At 37.8% G+C, this 21482-nt stretch overlaps 1 protein-coding gene across 8 annotated transcripts in view; it reads right to left on the bottom strand.

Moving 5' to 3' along the window:
* The window catches only part of LOC127445628 (forkhead box protein P1-B-like), a 263267-nt gene that overhangs the window by 56741 nt on the left and 185044 nt on the right, over nt 1-21482 (bottom strand). For all 8 annotated transcript variants that reach the window (XM_051705821.1, XM_051705818.1, XM_051705826.1 and 5 more), the window contains one exon: nt 18689-18784. In XM_051705821.1, the coding sequence (XP_051561781.1) occupies nt 18689-18784 (96 nt within the window). The remainder of the gene's footprint in view (nt 1-18688; nt 18785-21482) is intronic.

Genomic DNA, 21482 nt, shown 5'->3' with positions numbered 1-21482 from the left:
GCTTCACTAAATTGCAATGTGTTTTGATCGCTTTGCTGTTTGTCTTTGTTCGGCACGAGTCCGTCAGGGTTGATTAATATTTAAAGTGGGAGATATTGTCAGCATCTTCCAAAGCTAATAAGCAAACAGAAGACAAACTGAAACTGTAGTTCAAAGTGATGCATTTAACACTTAAAATAAAACCAAAAACTAATTTTAAAATGACTACAAAGTTTTTGATGCAATTCCCACCTCTAAATTTATACTGTTCCACACTAAAATTAGTTTCACATAGAATGTTGACAACACAGATGTGAGCCACAGAAGCAGCAACCTTTTTTTTTTTTTTTTTTTTTTTTTTTTTGCTGCACATCAAAAAATTGTCTTTCGAAGCAATTCGTCACCACACTGCTCTTTCCTTAGAGGGTGCTCACCTGGTGTACTTGGCGGGAAACTGAGTAGATGAAAAAGGAGAAATGCATCTTAAAAAAGGGCGAAAGCATTACAAAGTTTGCTCACGTTATTCTTTCCCTCTGTGGGAGAACAGAGACTGAGGCAACAGAAAAGAACAGCTGGCAATGTTGTGTGTCATCACCAAAGTATTCTCGATTCTTACCACATAATGTAGAGCAAGAGGTCTGTGAAAGAGGTCAGTTCCCCCTTTATTCTCTATCTTTCTCAGTTTAAATAAAAAACGCCTTCCTATGGGACATTTATACTCAACATACAGTTCTGCTTATCCATATAGCTACTCCACACACACACACACACACAAAATGAATTTACACAAATTATCCTGTTCAAAAGTTTACACACCCTTAGTTCTTAATGTCGTGCATTGCCTTCTTGAGCATCAACAACTATTTACAGACTTCTGTGATTTGGCCCAATAATCCCTGGTTTATGGTTATAAAAGTTCGATAGCTGTGGAGGCAACACACAATGTTAAAAACCAAGAGTGTGTAACCTTTTGAACAGGATAATGTGTGTAAATTAATATCGTTCTGTCTTGTGGAATATACTTAAATATACAGTATGCTATGCAGCTTCTTGGGGTAGTACTAAATAAAACAAAAAAACAAACAAAAACATTTGATCTCTTATTTTCTAAAAATCCTAAACATCTCAGATTCCTCAAGGGGTACATAAACTTATGAGCACAACTGTACCCTCTTGCATAAACTTGCCTTTTCTTTCTGTAACAAATCTCGCACAGACACACACACACACACGTGAATATTCTCACACTTTCAAACACTCTCACTCCCTTGCTGCTAATACGTGCTCGCCTGAGCCGAGCGGTAGAAATGACAGGTGTTGGCAGGCTCATGGCCTGTCAGGGCACAACATAAATGCAGTTCGGCTCCAGCCAGAGCGGGGCCTAATGCACTACTAATGAACAATAAATCAACTCTGATTACAAACTGTCAGGCCAATCAGCTCTCACCCCTCTCTACTCGCTCTCTAAAGCAAGGGGCCTGGTGGTCACAGCTGCGTGGCATTACCCTCCACAAGGCTCCTTGTTTAGCCTTTACTTTCCACGTGTCTAATCGTTACTTTTCATTGTCCTCTCATGCAATCCTTTAACTGAAACCCTGAACCCCCCCATGATGTATGGGCTGTTCCGTGTGCAAAGTTACCACAATCATAACGCATATTAGCATTGGAATTAAGTTAAATATTTGCTTCTTTAAAAAATTAATTATATATATATATATATATATATATATATATATATATATATAAAGAAATTAAGAGACCACTGCAAAATTATCAGTTTCTCTGGATTTACTATTTATAGGTATGTGTTTGAGTAAAATGAACATTTTTGTTTTATTCTATAAAGTACTGAAAAAATTTCTCCCAAATTCCAATTAAATATATTGTCATTTAGAGCATTTATTTGCAGAAAATGACAACTGGTCAAAATAACAAAAAAGATGCTTTGTTTTCAGACCTCGAATAATGCAAAGAAAACAAGTTCATAATTTCTGAACAACACATTACTAATGTTTTAACTTAGGAAGAGTTCAGAAATCAATATTTGGTGGAATAATCCTGATTTTCAATCACAGCTTTCATGCATCTTGGCATGCTCTCTACCAACCTTTCACATTGCTATTGGGTGACTTTGTCACTCCTGGTGCAAAAATTCAAGCAGCTCGGCTTTGTTTGATGGCTTGTGGCCATCCATCTTCCTCTTGATCACATTCCAGAAGTTTTCAATGGGGTTCAGGTCTGGAGATTGGGCTGGCCATGACTGGGTCTTGATCCGGTGGTCCTCCATCCACATCTTGATTGACCTGGCTGTGTGGCATGGAGCATTGTCCTGCTGTAATAAACAATCCTCAAAGTTGGGGAACATTGTCAGAGCAGAAGGAAGCAAGTTTTCTTCCAGGATTACCTTGTAAGTGGCTTGATTCATGTGTCCTTCACAAAGACGAATCTGCTGATTCCAGCCTTGCTGAAGCACCCCCAGATCATCACCAATCCTCCACCTAGTAGTCTAATTGTTAGATGGAGACCTGGAGAGGCCTTCAAGCCACAGTGTCTCGCACCCACTGTGAAATTTGGTAGAAGATCGGTGATGATCTGGGGGTGCTTTAGCAAGGCTGGAATCGGGCAGATTCATCTTTGTGAAGGACGCACGAATCAAGCCACGTACAATGCAATCCTGGAAGAAAACTTGCTTCCTTCTGCTCTGACAATGATCCCCAACCCTGAGGATTGTTTATTCCAGCAGGACAATGCTCCATGCCACACAGCCGGATCAATCAAGGTATGGATGGAGGACCTTGAATAAATGCTCTAAATTACAATATTTGTATTTGGAATTTGGGAGAAATGTTGTCAGTACTTTATAGAATAAAACAAAAATGTTCATTTTACTCAAACACATACCTATAAATAGTAAATCCAGAGAAACTGATAATTTTGCAGTGGTCTCTTAATTTTTTCCAGAGCTGTGTGTGTGTGTGTGCGTGTATGTGCATATATATATATATATATATATATATATATATATATATATATATATATATATATATATATATATATATATATACATACATACATACACACACACATACACAGTATATAAAAATAAAACCTCAGAAGATGACATTATATTATGTATTATCAGGCAGACCAATTAATAGAACCGTTAAAAGAAGTGATATTTCGCTCATGCAAGTTTTGAAATCTACTGACAGCTTTTTCTACGTATAATGCACATTTATTAGTTTTTAGATATTTTAAGGTAATTCTGATTAAATATTGTGTAAAATAAGCATTAATTTCATTTCAGCAATTTTGTGTCTGTCTCATTTGCTTTTTTATTTATTATATGCAGGTATATCTGCATTATATCAGACATCAGCCACCCTGCTTTTTAGATATCAGTATCTACATCAGCCATTGAAAAATTTACAGTATATCGACGACCAGTTTTATCGTATCATTAGCACCAAGACCAGCAAATAAATCAAATAACTGTTAAACGGTTTCAAGTTGTGTGTGAGAGTTTGTACAGACCGGCAAAACTTTTCTTTAGTTTCAAAAATCCCATTCTTGCCGTATGCACAGTCACAATTATGTAAGCACACACACACACACACACACAAGTACGAGGGCCCATGATACAAGTGTGCCTGCCCCTTTCTTAATGCGGGTAACAGTGAGGGGAGCAGTCCACCCCCCTTCCCTTCCCTCCCCAAACTTACTCACTTAACACCAACACACATATACACACACATCACCAATTACCAGTCACTTCACTAAGTTTGCAATAGAAAATCAAACACTATAGCTTAAACCCAAACCTGTTTACTTATCTAAAAACCTATTTACAAAAAAAAAAAAAAAAAAAAAAAAAAAAAAAAAAAAGTTCAAGGCAGTTTTAAAATCATCAAGTAACACAAAACATTCTTTAGAACAAACAATAAAACCCTGCTAGAAATATTTTCTCCCAGAAACATCAAAGATCACAACTGACAACAACTCAATCTACTGTTATGTACAGAATCTCCAAACCTCAACCTGTAATCTCATCACAGTCACAGTGTTAAACATCTCCTAACCACAGCATGCAGAGAAATGTCTCTTTTCCTTTGTGTATATTACATTGTAAAACTTTTCTATGGCAACAGAAGAAGCTCTTTCACAGAAAAATAAAAATAACCAAAATTTACAGAATCATATTGACAAACCTGACAAACTCCATTTGGCTGGCAGGGTAAACAAGAGTGAAGGCGGGCCGTTTGGAGGATCGCGGAAGATGAGAAGACAGGAGTCGCTGAGCGGAGAGGCAGAATGAGGGAGAGAGAGAGAGAGAGGCGTTTACAGTGAGCATGTGCGCGTGCTGCAGTGTCTTGAGCCTTTTTCCCGGGGATATGGACAGATTGCACGCGCAAGGTTGCTCCCAAGCTGACAAGATACAAAACTATCCAATCAACCACACCCTTTCTCCACCAATCACAAGCAGCCCTCTAAACATAATCAATTCAAATGGGGACACAAGCAGCGGCAGGGGCCGAGGGCCGTGTGTGTGTGTGTGTGTGTTTTGGGGGGGGGGCAGGTGAAGCAATGCCTTTGTGTGGGAACCCATTTAAAAAAAAAAGGAGAGAGAGTGAGAGAGAGAAAGAGAGAGAGAGAGAGAGAAAGAGAACAAAAAGGACCTAAACAAAACAAAAAGAAAAAAAGCACCACGGTTGATGGCTGTTAACCCTTTGACCCTAGTAAGGGTTTTGTCTGTGCTCGTGAAACAATGGGAGCTTGAAGAAAAGAAACCCTTTAATTAAACAACAGATAAGCAAACATGGCTATCTGGTGGAGAGAGAGAGAGAGAGAGAGAGAGAGAGAGAGAGAGAGAGAGATCCTGCAAGTTGTTATTGTTCTTTTAAAACATAACTGTTTATGGAAACAACACAAAGCTCTCCCCTCAATTTTAATTGAATAGTTATATATATATATATAAAAAAAAAAAAAAAAGAGTAAACAGAAACAAATAATAACCATATGTATTTTTACAAATTTAACAATTAATACAAATGTATTTAAATGAAAAAGGACAAAAAGTTTGCTTTTTAAAGTATATATTACAGTACAAATTATGCTTTCAAATGGACATTTTTAAAATATTTGAACAGCTATCTGAAAAACTTTAAATGTGGAAAAGGTTCTGTTACCATTCACAGTCTGACTCTGTGTGGATTCAATTCAAATGTCTACCAATCCAACTTTCACTAATTTTCACAACATAAAATAACACACGTGGGCCCCTCTTCTGCTGTAAACTGTAAGGACATAAGTGCTCAGAGTTAGCAAGTGATTAAAACATCATCACCTTCTCACATATTTTTATTAAAAAAGAGGAGGGGTAAACTATAAAAACTGGGTTCGCCCCCTACTGGCAAACTTTATATTACACATTCCAAAACAGATAAAAGGCAAAACTTCAGTCATATTGACATCTAATCTAATACAATCTAGTCTAATAATCTTGTAATTCTTACACTTCAAATTTTGTAAAAAAAATAAATAAATAAAAAAATAAAAAAATAAATAAAAATGTTTAGGCAAGATAAGTAATTACTCAAAACAATATCGCATTACAATGTTATTACATTTAAAACATGAAAGCTTATGAAAATAAATCAGAATTGTGCAAAATCAAATAAAAAAAGGTACAAACTTTTTTTATAAAAAAATAACCCAATTAAATTAATTTTTTTATTGATAAATGACTATTTTAAATTTTAAATTAACAAAATTAATACCCTCTCAGATGGTAATACCACGGTACTTTGACATGAATAATTATAAACATATGAATATTAATGTGTAATTGTGAATATTAATGTGTGTAAATGATATTCTACATGTGCAATAAAAAATAAATAAATAAATAAATAAATAAATTATATATATATATATATATATATATATATATATATATATATATATATATATATATATATATATATAGTACCATGGAACTTTTTGGGTACTGAAAAAAGCAGTTTCTGTAGTCCATTTGCGATCAGATGCATTCATTACTGGCTGAATGAACTGCAGTATTAAAAGTCTCTATTCAAGCTGAATAATCAAATATAGGAAAGTTGATTTTATTGGTTCTCAGACACACACTCATACACTATAAAACTCACATATGAACATGCATGCAAGCATACTCAAGCAAGGGCAAAAAGGCAAGCAGCCGTGCATGTACGCACACAATGCATGCAACCGCTCATATAACACACACACAAAGACACACATTTGGCCGTACCCCCTCTCCCATGCCTTCTCCCCTGGGCAGAATGTCGGCATATTCTCAATAAAACACCTTCTTAGCAGTAATAGGCCACTGTTCTCATTTCAGTGCTCCCAAAGGGCTCATGATAGATTTAGCAGACATACAGTTCAAGCCTCCTCCTCCTGTCTCTCTCTCCCTCTCTCTCTCTCTCTCTCTCACTCTCTCTATCTGTGCTGTGTTCGGGCCTGTACGCCATAATTACCCATACTCTTTCTATCCAAGTAGTCTAATAGATCTCGCTGTTTATTCACTCCATCACTTTCTGAGTCACAGAACCAACACTATTCATTTATGTCTTGTTATAGATAATTGGAAAGTGCAGGTTGACTCCTTTTCTCCTTTGACACACAAACAATAAGTCATTTCATCTCAGATCAGCTTTGCGGTTGCCTATATTACTGTCACAGTGACATTGGGCCAGGGAGAGAGAGTGATCCCACATAATCATTTGCTTGTAAAATGGTTGAGTTGAGCACACAGGTGCAATGACAACTGCAGAGTCATATAAACCCTAAAGACTCATCGCAAAACCACTGACACTACAGACATGTTGAGTTCTGGTACTACTAGTATGACAAAGATATCATCCACCGCGTCTTTGTTCAATGAGACCTTTGTACGGGTCTAAATAAGCCAATTTGTAATGCTGTCCTGTGACTAAACATAATCGTCTGTTTACTTAAACAGGTTTTATCGGTGCAGGTGTGAATGTTAACAGCAAACAGCTGGTGCTATGGGCAACAACCTTCATTTGAAGGACCAAACAAGTACACACACACACACGCGCGTGCTCACGCGCACACACGCGCACGCACACACACACACACACGCACACACACACTAATTATAATAACTACAGACTAATCCTAATGCAAACCCTAAACTTATCCCGAAAAGAAAACTTTTTTGCATTTTTATAATTGAATTAAAAACAGTAATTGTTTTATTTATAGATCGATTTTCCAAATGAGGACACCCCCAAAAGGGATTTTTTTTTTTTTTTTCAGTTTTATCTCACTTTTGTAGACAAATTTGTCCCCAAACTATAGTTGGGACTATCATCAGTGGGCGTAACTACAGGGAAGACAGGCTGGGGAGCCACCCAAGGGCCCAGAGTGAGAGGGGGCCTGCAACAGTCGACCAAAAGGAACCATAAAAATGCTCCCTAGCGGGTGACAATAAATGACCCAGGCTCCCCAAGGAGTGGGCCCGACAGGTTCTTTGCACTGTGGCCCGTTACGTTAAGTTACGCCACTGACTATCATAATTGTTATCTAAATGGTGACATACCATATAGTTCTCTTGTTTTTATATATATATATATATATATATATATATATATATATATATACATATATATAAAGCAAATTATGGTTATGACTTTTAACTAACCCCTAATAGAAACCTTTTCGCAATTTTAATAAAAAGCGTTTGATTTATTTATGAATTGATTTTCCTTGGATGTCCCTGCATGTCTCCAAACCACACACACACGCACACACACACACACACAAACGCATTTTAATAAAAGAGCAGAAACCAAACAGTCATCTCTGACCTATGACTATTACGACAGCAGCAGTTTCAGTACAGTGTGTGAGTGGCGATGATATTTGGCACAGTTATTGAGGGAACATACAACCATTTTCGACACCATGTAACTTTTGCAAAATTAGCAATCTGCGCTGTGATTCACCATGCTGCTAAATATCAAGTATATCTTGTTTGATATATCCTGTGCTGATATGTTAATGAAAAGCATTTCTCCATGTTCTGTGCTTTGTTGTGGCTTTGACTTCAGTCAAAACATGAGCTTTTGTTGGTGGTGTACGACATAAATGAAGTGGGTGGGGAAATGTTTTCTTTATGTGCTATTATGATCGATTCAGAGTGTGTCCTTTTTTGAGTCAGGCAGCGCTATTTTTGGATGCGTCATCAAAACAGTTTGATCAGAGGAAAAAAAAACAAAGACATATTACCAGCCCATCTGTCACCAACAATCATGCCACAGACCAAATCACTGAGATCATATTTTTTCCCCATTCTGATGGTTGATGTGAACATTAGCTGAAGCTCCTGACCCATATCTGCAGGATTTTATGCACTGCAATGCTGGCACACTATTGGCTGATTAGATAATTGCATGAATGTTTGTGGGTGCCAGACGGGCTGGTTTGAGTATTTCTGTAACTGCTGAGTATCAGCCAAACACAGTTGAACCTCAAGTGAATATCTTTGCTTTACCAAACTCATTCGACCTTTACACACAAAGCAGTACTAGGCCACAGCAGTGTATGACTTTAACATCTGTGATAAAAATAAACCAACATCATGTGTGTTTTGTCAATTCTTAATAGCAATTTTAATACAGAAACTCACTGAAAAAAAAGGGAGAAAGTGAGTGGGAAAGAAACAGAAACAGACGCTGTTTTAATAGTTCAGCTACTAAAAGTAGTTAAATATATACACACACACCGATCACAGTAGCCAATATTCCTCCATCCAAAGCATCTCAAGTTAACCGCTGACAACTGTCAGTTCTCCAGTAAACCCACAGGCCGTCAGATGTGGCTTCACACAAGCGACTTCAGCAAACATCTCATATAGCCGTTAGTGTATTTGTGTCTGAAATACAGCCTATATACATCTACCCATAAACTCCCCACAGGACAAATGCACCAGACCTAGCAACAAGGACCACACGTCTGCATACAGTGGCGGAAAATGGCCAAAAAGATGGAAACACTTGAGGGATGAGGGCAGAAGGGGGAGACATGTGATGGAGGGTGGGAGACATGTGATGGGGTGGGGAACTTAGAAACATGACTGAAGTGAAAAGGTCTTGAAAATGGCACTGTAGCTTTAAGGGCCGGTACTCTTGAGTTGATGCAACAGCAATCTGATGGTTGGACGTTACTCAGTGGCTCAGACAGACGGTGTGGAAAAAAGTGTGATGACCTCATTGTGACAGCATCCTCCAAACCTGTTTCTCATATACACATTATAAATAATGCATTTTTACAATATGACTAGAAAAAAACAAATGGTTGAAGAGAACGGGAATGATATGTGGCTTCGGCTGCTGTTGGAGCAATGAAAGATATGCTGATGGTTCCTAGTAAGGGCCCTCAGTATGAAAAAAGTGTCAAATTATAATAAGAATCTAAAGCCATGTAGTCTCGCAGAGTTTTGCCGAAATGAGAAGCAATTGAAAATAATAGGGCTGTCAATTTAATGTGTTCATTTAGTTCATGTTCATTAATTATTTTTATGAAAAAAAAGAAAAGAAAAAGATGTTCATCTGCATGTGTACATAGACCAGTAACAAAATATAAAAACTTTTTTTTAAAGCCATGTCCACACATCCATTTTAGTTTTGTTTTCAGTTTCCTAATGTCATTTTTTTTAAACGTTCCTTTTTCAGTGGAGGAAAATGCGTTCTAGTGTGGAAGAGAGGCATAAAGTAGCTAAATCAATGTGTTTTTAAACACATAAATTTGGTTCACCACATTAAATTCATCAGCATATCAATATAATTCATCAGCATATCAAGTAATTAATTCGATGAAAATGTATAATTGATTGACAGATTTGTAAGTAAATTCTATTTGGTGTTTGGTGACAAAAAAAAAGAGTCGAGACAAAAAATAAAAAAATAAAAAAATAGGCGTCCACAGCTCACTAACTTATCACAGCACGGCAATGTGTTCCCGCCACACTGACATTATCGCAGCCGCCGGACATCCGGTCTGGGCCACCCGCCAAACAAGGCTGCAAGCAGCCTCATTGTCACCTCCAGAGCTGAGCAGGGGGTGACAGCCACTCCGCAGCCTGTGTTGAGCTGCTCTTGGCTGGGCTGGGTTATATGCTGTGCCGGGTTTGTCTGTGAGAGAGCCTGGAAGCTCTGGCTGAGCTCCAGCGAGCCCCAGCACACCACACCGCTAATGAGTTACAGATTGTTGCACTGTGGTATACATGTGTCAGGACAATACCATGGGTCTCCACCAAAAAAAAAAAAAAAAAGGCAAGATTTAAAAAACGATTGTAGGGAAAAAAAAAAAACGGTAAAGAAGAAAGAAGGTATTAGTGAGAGAGTTTAAGGCTGACTTCTGCACTGTGTCATCTAGCACTCTATGAAAAACTGAGGGGTGAATTCACTAAACAGTTGCGCGTGGTATTTCAGCGCAAAAACCTGCGTCTGATTCACTGAACACTCGGAATCTAGTTTAAGCGGGTGCAATCAGCACTTTCTATGTGAATTAAGCTCATTATAGTTTGTGCTACATTCACAAAAATTGCCTGGCACAATTTACATCGCGCTATTACTGCCAGATGAAAGCTGGCAGTAAAATGTACTTTATTTAAGAGATGTTTGTGTACATTTTCTATCGATCATATCAGCAGTAATTCATCAAATAATGATCAAATGATGAAGAAGAGCTTATAACCTAGCATATATCCAGATGCGTGATGTAGTCAAGCGCAATGATAAAGATATGATTCAAGTGCTGACCACAGCAGTCAGTGATGCTGTTCAGTCCTGCAGGAGTGTCAGATAATGGCTCAGAATCTGCCCACAAGATTGGAATTTGCTTGTGCAAATTGCGTTCTGCAGCGATTTTGTGGTCGTGTCTGTACCGTTGCCTGATCTGCATAATTCCTTCAGTGAACCATCGCAGACAGCACGTGCAAATAACCGTTGTTTTTACCGGGTGCACTTCATTCTTAGTGAATTCCCCCCTGAGTGTGTGTGTGTGTATGTGTGGAGGGAAAAAGGAGGTGCAGGCCCTTCATCGTCTGTTAAAGTGATAGGACATTATTGCTTGACCTCCACTTGCCCTCCCCGTGACTGCATATGATCATGAAAGGCAAAGAGAAACAGAGGGAAAGAAAGATTTTGCAAAATACTTAAAAAGACTTCCTCTGACATTATCAAAGCACTGAAAAGTGAAATTTTCAAGCACTGACCATGATACTGACAAAGAAAACAAGCGATTCTGTTTCTAGTACACCACGGAGGACATTTAGCAATCAATGGAAACCCTAAAAACCCTTTGAAACTTATAGGGATGGAATCCAGGGGTTGGACACAAATAAAATGACTAGATTTTTACAAATTCTTAAGAAAATGCGAGTGCTGCACGTTCATGCTCAAGTTGTTGCAACAATGCTAGGGTGATCTGGGTGGTTTCTAGGCATTGCTCTGTGGTTGTTAGGGTGTTCTGTGTGGTTGCTAGGTTTTTGCTAGGGTGTTATGGATGGTTGTTTACTGGCATAAAGTAAAAAGAGCCCACAACCAATGATATTCTAAATGATATTCTTGTACCTTGATATGGGTCAGGTCCAACCTTCAATGTAAGTCTATGGGGTTATATTAAAAAATTGATATTGCACAACTGGTGCAGGATGAGTATATATATATATATATATATATATATATATATATATATTTAAGCAATATCACATGAGCAAGAATGCGATATGGCCCTACATCAGCACTGCTGTGAGTGCTGAAGGTAATCACAGCAGGGCTGATCTAGGGCCATATCGCATGATTGTGAGTGTGATATTGCTTATATACAACAGTTCAATGAACAAGTAAATGTCACTTTTATTTGTTTTGTTTGTTAAACTGAGCACGGTCATAAAAAATGCATTTGTGCATGGAACTACTTTCTTACGTGATGGATCAGAATCTGCCGTTGCTGGTTCAAACCAAATGTTGCATCCAAGCCTTCGTTAGTAATTAAAAAATATCACTTTAGAACTAGTATCATGGCTTGGGCTGTTTCTAACAAGTTATCGGAGAAACAAGGATGTGTGTGTGTGTGTGTGCGTGTGTGTGTGTGAGAGATAGAGAGAGAGAGAGAGAGAGAGAGAGAGAGAGAGAGAGAGAGATGGATTGTGTGCCATCACCTTTTGCCACTCCCAAGCAGAGATGCTGTAGTGTGTTAGTCAGCTTTCTGAAGATAATGTCATTTTGGTGAAATCCATCCTATTTTCTCAGTGGAAAAATAGCCGTCAACCTCTTCCGCCATTTTGAACAGTACGTCCTCTCCAATATGGAAACTCCGGTAAGAGGTAAGTACCTTGAGTTTGTGTAATTAATCAGTCTTTTGTGTCTCTCAGCTGTGATGAGCTTTAATGCTGAAGTTGTTAAAGCTGTTTAAAGCTATTTCCTAGCTTTAGTAGTGTAGTAGTAATACAAGTGATCACGTAGTGCTGATGAATGAAAAAACTGACTGACACTGACTCACTTCACGTCACCTAACTGGCTTATGTTACACACAAAAATGGTCTTTTGCCGCCACCTGCTGGCTAAAATATGTAATGTCAAAAATTTTAATATAAAGAGACACATAGTTCTTAACACATATGCACTGCTCTTACACTTTAGTTTAGAACGGCACAAACACAAGCAGAGTGATACAAACAGTGATGCATCGGAGTGCTAATGGTGTGAGACCATCAGTACTCATAGAACGTCTCTCGTCCAATCAGGTCCAGAACTAATTGTAGTATATACATACATACATATTTAAAAATATTACAAAGTTTAATGAGTAAACGATGACAGAATTTTCATCTTCGGGTGAACTAACCCTGTAAGTATGAGCACTAGTAATAGTGATGCTTCCCTTTGCAAGAACCACTCACAATAAAGCGGATACCTCTCCATCATTGAGTTTTCTGGTACAATGACAGACCCCTCCAGATGACTTGAACATATTTGAAAGACATCATGTTGTTTCCACGTAAAATAAGCAAACAAACCAGCTGATCTCAACAAGCATCAACACTGTCTAAAAAAACAAACGACTTCCCTTTTTAAGCTGCCTACTGACAAGTTTGTTTTGCTGTTTTTTCTTGCCAACTCAAGTGCGGATGGCAAAAGTTTACGCTCAAGTGGCCTTCACCACAAAAAGTTCAAGGAGTGCACAAGAATAAGGATGACATTTACAGTGTTAACCACAACATGCCCAGTACGTGCAATGCACCAACAGCGAATATTGTCAAAATCACGCCATCCCAGTGGAACATCAAGTAATTCTTCATAGGTGGCAACTCCCTTTCTGTCATCCCTTGCGGCAACACCTAGTTAGCCACACCTGCTTTCACCATATTGCAGCAAATAATCCTTGCTCTTTATTTGGTCTTTTTTTCTTTTCCCTCATTCTGTGGAGAGGGTGTACTATCAAGGAAAGTCCGCAAGTGTTGTTCCTAATTACCTATTTCTCCACTCCTGATCCTGTGGCGGGCATAATTAGTTACCTGGGGCTGCAATCCAATTTGAAGTGATGACAAGAAAGCGATCCATGAAAAAGTAATAAGTTAAATCCAATTTCAGACTGCCTCTAATTAAATGCACATGGAACTAATGACTCAAGCCCTACCATTTCAGTGATAACCGTAATTAGCAAGGAGGGAGTTGCACTCTCTCGATCTTCCTCTCTCTCTCTTTATTTCTCTTGTTGACTCTCTATCTCTGTCTTTCTCTGCTGTAGGTGTAAAGCGGTAAAGTGGTGTGGACTCTAATTACACGTGTCATTTTGACGGTGATTTACACACGTTATTTTGACCAGTTGAGTGTGTTTAGCCTCTGCTCCGGTCTGCCAACACGCCAGATGTTTATTGTGTTCTGTGTTGTGTGTCATATTAATAAAGATTTTTCTTTTTTCTTTCCGATTTTTTAAGCAACACCTGCTATGATAAACACAGAAATATCTTAATAGTGAAACATTTCATGCTTTGCATTTATATTCCACCATCCAATAACACTTCCATTGATTGGAACTGTTACATGCAACATGTTCCTATTAGTTCATTAGCTGCACCCTGTGTTCCCGATCAGACAACAATTAACAATAAGCATGCATTTACGAGATGATGACCAACACTAACAATTGAATTAAAATTGCAATATAATGAGGTCATGTGACAAGGCAGCATACTACTTGTCATTGCACATATTGCACACCGTTTCACATAAAAAGAAGTAAAAATGTAGGTAGGATGCAGTTTATACCGTGCTGTATGTATAGAGAAAGAGAGAGCATGAGTGTGGAAGAAAAACAAATGCTTTCTTTTCACTGGTGTGAGTGATAGGTTGGCCATGCTCTTTGTATACATTAATAAATTTAAATTTGAATTTTGTCTTTGTCTGCAGAGGGTGGTCTTCTCTTTCTCTGTGTACTAACAGTGTGAATGCTGGAATTCGTCAGCCACGGCCACCACCGGTGACCTCCCTGTCTGATTAGGGAAGTTGTTTAGCTTGATCCTTTCAACTTTATCTGAATCCTGACAAATTTGTACAGCACCTAATGCCGCCCACACACTACACGACTTTCAAAGTCGTCGGACTGCTGTTCTTTTCACCCTACACAACTGTCTGTCTGTATCTTTAAGTTGCTGTGGTTTGCACATTACACGAGGGATCGGCAACGGGGGGTCACACATTACAAACATTTCACTAGGAACAATCCCCAACAACTCTGTCTGGTCTCCAAACTACGTTTCACAAAAAGGACAAGTTGTTTGTGTGCTGATTTGCAGCGAAAAACCAAAAAAGAAAAAGAATATGGAGGAGAGAATGGTTGGGAAGACGCAGGCAGCAAGGATTGTCTGTTCTGCAGAGAGAGTTGGAGATAAATAAATAATTTTGCAATGAAAGCAGGTAGCTGCCTGCTGGCGTTGTGGCTCGACAAGGACATGTTTGTTCTTTGTTTTTGTTTCAAATAATTGAAAAGCTTATGTGTATGTGAATTTATTCTAATAGAAATTCTATTTAAGCCAATTTATTCTGATACAAACTATATTATAGTGCTCAGCATATAAATAGATGCATGATAAGACTGGGTTCAGGGAACAGCTGCAGATGACACATCAAAACACATTTCACATTGCAGGACTTGGAGTCGCAGACAGGTCTAGATATTTAACCTGCTAAATATCTCTTGGGCATCTGTGATGCATCGGCACATCTCTCAGATCGCATCTTTGAAAATTCACACATAGCGATCTTCACTCAGGGGAGCGAGCACCGATTTGCCTCTGATTTCAGGCTTTTGGCAGCGATCTCCATTAACCCTTGTGCGTCAAAAAAAGTTACTCAGAGGTCCTTAGAGGACAAAAAGGTCTGCGTCAAAAAACTGCCATAATAATTTTATATATTAACATTATTTTCCACTTTCAATTAGTTTTTTTAACCAACATCAGTCCTGATCATAACTACCAAATATTCATTCATTTTCAGGGTTTTAACCCTTTAAATGCCAGTTTGTTTACATAATGTCACTGTTGTTTTTTTACACAAACATTTCTCAATACACACATACAAAACACACTCTGACATCCATACCAACACACCCACACAATTTTAGCTGCATCATTTATTCAACTGGCCTGCAGTGCTCTATAATACAGCAAACAAAAAATAGGGAAAAAGCATGTATTTGCTCCATAGGCTAAACATGAGAAAAATGGTACCATCTGGTGGAAAATATTAAAAATAAAAATTTTGAAGCCAGGGCTCCAGGATGAAAGCATAATATCATAGAATTCATGATTTTATGCTTTAATTGCACTGGGATCAAATATTGCAGTTTTAATGGGTTTCAATGGGGACATTTTTGTCCTGAAGGTCCTGAGTGTAACTATTTTGTGTACACAGTGTATTATAGATGTACTATAGGAACTGAGGTTGAAATATCAAAATTCCCCCAAAAATACACACCTCTGGCAAAATTTATGCCGCTGGCATTAACGCAGCCAAAATGATCGAAAAAACAAAAATGAAAAAGACAAAAATGTCCCGAAGGTCGGTGGGGTTAACTGTCGGTGAGTGGAAAATCAGGGCTAAAATTGTGTAGTGTAAACTCGGCATAAAGGTCATCAATACCGTATTCTGTCCCCCAAGGTTTTTTATCCAGTGACAACTTCACAACAAAACTTATTTTAGACTACACGACATGCCACAACATCTTGATTTTTACATTTTTTGAAGGAAAGAGGTGCTTGTCTGTGGGAAACTAACCACCACAATGCTAGGATGTGGTGGTTGGTTGATAGGCAATGTTGGGCAAGCTACTCAAATAATGTATCTAGATAAGCTACCAACTACTCAACATAAAAAAATAGTTAAGCTAAGCTGAAAGCAACACTTCAGAAAAAGTTGCAAGTTACATGGGTGCTCTTTTGGTGGTAAAATGTTTTTGCCTGCAGTAGTCATTCATAAGCTCCACACGTTCATCATTGACAAACGATACGAAGCATTTGCAGGTTTGGTTTCCATTGATTGTAGATAAATATCCAGTGCAACAAGCGTTATCTTGGTTTTTCGTGTTATACATGATTCTGTTAGTGTGTAGGTGAGTAACTGCTCCAAATGATTCAGTAGCACGCACATGAGCTTTCTGAGTCATTCAGATTGAATCGCAAATGAATTCAGAGCGTTTTGCTATCATGTGTGACCAATTAATTGTAAAGAACTGATTCAAATGAGTGATTCATGTGTTAATCGGACAGCTTTAGCTCTGATTTAAAACTGACGATAGTAAACACCAGGTACATGGCATGATATCGTGGTGTAGCTGTTGTCAATGCTATTCAGCTACCTAATTAATAAAAAAAGCTTCGCTACAGAAAAGCTACTTGATTTTAAAAAAGTGACTACCACCTTGCTACTGAGAAATGTAGTTAATCTAATACTGCACATCAGTTTTGATGGGCATTACTATGCAGTTGTTAAGGTGTTCTGTGTTTTTACTGCATTGGTATGTGGTTGCTAGGGTATTCTAGAGGGTTGCTGGGTGGTTTTAGAAGTATTCTGCTCCCTCTTTAACTTCTGATGAAAGAACTGAAGCAGCAGTTCAGCACAAAATACAATTTCTATCATTATTTACTTCAAAACCCATATGACTTTCTCTCTTCCGTGGAACGCAAAAGGTGTATTTTTCCATAATGTATACTGGTCACCCTTTTCCATGCAATTACAGTGAATAAGAACCGGAGCTTTTAAGCTTCAAAAAGGATGCAAAAGCGCCATAAAAGTAGTGCATAACACTAAAGGTTTGTGTGACGAACATACCAAAATTTATGTTGTTATTCACTGATAAATTTTCCCTCTAGTGAGCTGTTAAGCACTGCAGCAGGCTCATTGAGTCAGTGAGCTGAACTTGAGAACTGAGTGAGTCCAATACGTGAATGAATAATTTAAAATGGTTCTGTAAACTGGATCAACTGATTCTTAAAAAGATTGATTTAAGAATTTGACACTTCATGAATGTTCAAGGAGAGCTAGGGCGGATGTCAAGATTTTCAGTGAATAACGACTTAAAACAAAGCTATTGTATGTCTGAAGAAGACTTGAAATATAACGCACAAGTCTTATAGACCACATTTATGATACTTTTAATGTGCTTTTTGTAGGTCCTCATTCACTTTTATTGTATGGAAATTAATGCCCAGTATATTCCTTAAAAGTTCACTTTTTGTTTTCCACAGAAAAAGAAAGTCATACGGGTTTGGAATGATGAGGGCAGGTAAATGATGACAGAATTTCCATTATTGCATGAACTAATCCCTTAAGTGTGAGACAGAGAGACCATACTAACTGTATCTCCTATCAATGAGACAATGCTGTTTGCACAGCACACACACAGTGGATATCCATCTGATAAAGTACTAAAAACTGACATGATTTCATTGGGCATGATTTGTTGGTTTGTTGAGAATGATGAAAGAGCACTACACTAATGTGCTGCCAACTCTTCTACCCTGCCCGCTTTAATTTCCTGTTTGTCAAGCTTTGACAGGTTCATGTTGTACCACCAACTGTACATAAACATAAACAAATAATGCCTGATCACCCACATAATGACACACATTTATGTCAGCACCTGCACTGTTCACAAAAAGTCCCTCAGGCAAAAGAATTTAAAAAAATAAATTCAAAATGAGATCTCATTAATACCTCACTTGTTTCTCTGAGATTAAATTGAGAAAAAAAAAAAAAAGAAAAAAAAATTATCCTGAGAAAAAGACCCCAATAATGTCACATGTGTATCCTATAGAATTTCACATATCTCAACAACATCTCAAAGTGTGCTCAAATTTGCCAAGATACCAAAGTCTGCGATTAAACATAAGAGATCTCAATATGAACTCAAATACCTCTCATCAAATTCTTCCCAGATTCTTCCAAATTATCATTATTAAAGCAAGTGTCAAAAATGTTCTCTTAAGTCATTTTAAAAGAAACATCTGAGACAAAGTTGATACTTCTTTAAAATATGACTGAGAACTCCATTAAGTATCCTAAGCTTTAAAAGAGCAACCTCTAAGCAACTGAATATAGGTGTGTAAAAAGTGCTGTACGTGCACAAACACACATACCTGCGACACAGACTGCTTGTCGTTGTTTCTGGGGGACTTGTGGGTGCTACTTTGCTGTTGTTGTTGGAGAAGAATCTGCCGTGCAACTTGTAAGGCCTGAGTAAGATTTAAAAAAGACAGAAAAAAAAAAGAAAAATAGGGTTAGAAAACACAAGTTCATGAAAAACATTTGCTGTAGTGCTGTTTTGAATTTCAGACTATCCCTTGAGAACAGCCGTACTTGCTGTTTAACAAATGTCAAATATGTAATTTAAATGATGCTATGTTCTTGGCCCAATTCACCAGTTTTCCATCACTATTGACATCAAACAGTTGTTTTACATAGGGTTTTTATTTTTCAGTCACATGTGCAATGATCAGTTGCCAAAACAAACATGCACTGTAAAAGTAGGCTAAACTGATAATAATAATAATAATTAAAAAAAAGAAATGAAAAAAAGCTTACAGCTATGGTAAACATGGAGGACATCAACAATGTGTACTGCATACTATGCAGTATATACTGTATGCCACCTACTTTTCTTTAAAGTAGTATGTTAAGCAGAATGCATTATGTTTCAAACAGTATCATGCTCACGTTATCACATGACTATTTCGCATTCCATGTTTAATTCAGCGATGAGCGTGAAGTTATCATCTCGGACATGAATATGGTTATTTCTGCATGTTTAATAAAAGTTGTAAAGTTTTAATTAGTCATAACAACAATCAGTTGGCATAACAAGCAGGCAAACATTGATAGAAACCAGTTAACAAGAAAGTTTTCTTGCAATTAGGGTACAGCTATGCCACCATTCACACTGAACACGTTCTTGCATTAAAAAAAGCTAGACAAAGGACATTGCATATTTAAAAGTTAAGCAATGCTTAATAATGCCATACACCAGCTCAAGACACTGAAAAAACAGCTGTAAGTGGTGCAACAGTCAAAAATGTCCATCTAGCACAAAATCGCAAATCTGATTAAATAATAAGTCAAGAAATAAATAAAAAATCATGGTTATTACTTCTGGTTCATTCGTCAGACTGAAAATGAACACCAAGCACATTGCATTATTATCATTCAAAATTTGCATACTGTGCACAGTATGCATACTACATACTACAGAAATACTGTAGTATGAGTAATGTGGTAGTATGCTATTGTGAATACAGCCCACTCTCTTTCTCCTATCTCTCTACATCTGTTTGTCCCCCTCCCTCCCCTCTTCATAAAGCAAATAGAAAGTTTATTAGCCTTCAAAATATCTGTCAAAGGACATGGCCCCTTGAGTGGAAAACAAAATACAGTGCAGTCACATGTTTACTGCACTGGACTACTACCCCCCTTCATAAATAATCAGGCATGCAATCCAGAGCAAACAAAACAACAGCAGTGCTGAAAAAAAATAAAAAAGTCAGTTCTCCGTTTGAGCAGAAAAAAAGGCACCAATACCAAGAAAAGCAAGCAGCGTGTTCCCACAGAGCAGCAGGGGCGACTCACACCTACACCAGAGAACCATCTGAGTAAATAACTTGCTTCATTTTTTCCACCCTCTTCACACCAAAGACTCCCACAGTTCAACAAACAGTCGCAGGAACATCCAAAAGCCTTGGGCTTCTCTGTGGGTGGAGTCCAGACTCTATTATCTAATATTGCTGACCTGTTATTGGGGACTTAATTTCTATAAAGGTTTCAAGAAAGTGCAAAACAAGTGGGCTGAATCTGAAAGAGAATTTGCAAAAAAATTGCAAAAAAAGAGACGCAGAGGAAAAGGAGGTGGTTTAGTGAGAGAAGCTGGGCCTATATGAAGAGTAGCAGTCGAGTTCCATAAGTAAAAACACAATTCATATTCTCCATGCAGAAAATAATTATTAGCAATAAGATTCAAACCTTTCAAGACAGACCTACTATGCGCTCTGATGTTGTTAAGCAATGATTTATGCTTCTGTTAAAGCCACAATCAATTCAGTGGGATTTTAACTTAATTAAAATAAATAAATAAACTTGACTATGCTACCCATAATCCTAAAGAGAGACTACTATTACGAAGTCCAACAGTTACCGCCGATTTTACAAACCTTGATTTTAAGATTATTATTATTTTTTTTTTTTCCAATCATTAGCAGCCGCAATAAGAAAGGAGTATATTGCAACACCTCTAAACACACCAGGGTGTGATCTGAGACTAAAATGTTTCCAATTGAGCAATCAACAACAGATGAAATGAGGGACTTAGATATAAAAAAAAAATATAGTCCCTACCAGATGGGTTCAAAAGACCAAGATTTTTACACATCCTGTGAAGCGTCACTGTTGCTCTAGGGGGCTTGCACACTTTCTCCTCCCAATATTATACCATGAGGGGTGCCAGCGGCTTGCAACATCCCTTCAAGATCTATAAAAAAGCCCTGATCATCAATGTTAGGTGCATAAATATTTGCCAAAATAAGACTTTGTCCCTGAATTTCAGCTAAAACTATAATGACTCTTCCTAATTTATCTTTAATCTGTTTGAGACATTTGAATTGTAGATGTTTACTTATCAGTATAATGACTCCCCTGCTCTTATTGAGCCAGCACTATAAAAAAAAAAATGCCCACCCCATATCTTTCCAAATTTTTCAGCTTCCTGCGGGGAAAGATGCGTTTCTTTTTTTTTTATTTTTCCCCTTTTTCACCCAATTTGGAATGCCCAATTCCCAGTGCACTTTTTAAGTCCTCGTGGTCGCGTAGTGATTCGCTTCAATCCGGGTGGCGGAGGATGAATCCCAGTTGCCTCCACGTCTGAGACCATCAACCCGTGCATCTTAT

This window comes from Myxocyprinus asiaticus, chromosome 9, assembly GCF_019703515.2.
Source record: "Myxocyprinus asiaticus isolate MX2 ecotype Aquarium Trade chromosome 9, UBuf_Myxa_2, whole genome shotgun sequence".
Lineage (NCBI taxonomy): Eukaryota > Metazoa > Chordata > Actinopteri > Cypriniformes > Catostomidae > Myxocyprinus > Myxocyprinus asiaticus.
Note: the sequence above shows the minus strand (reverse complement) of the source record. Positions and strands in the feature narration are given on the sequence as shown.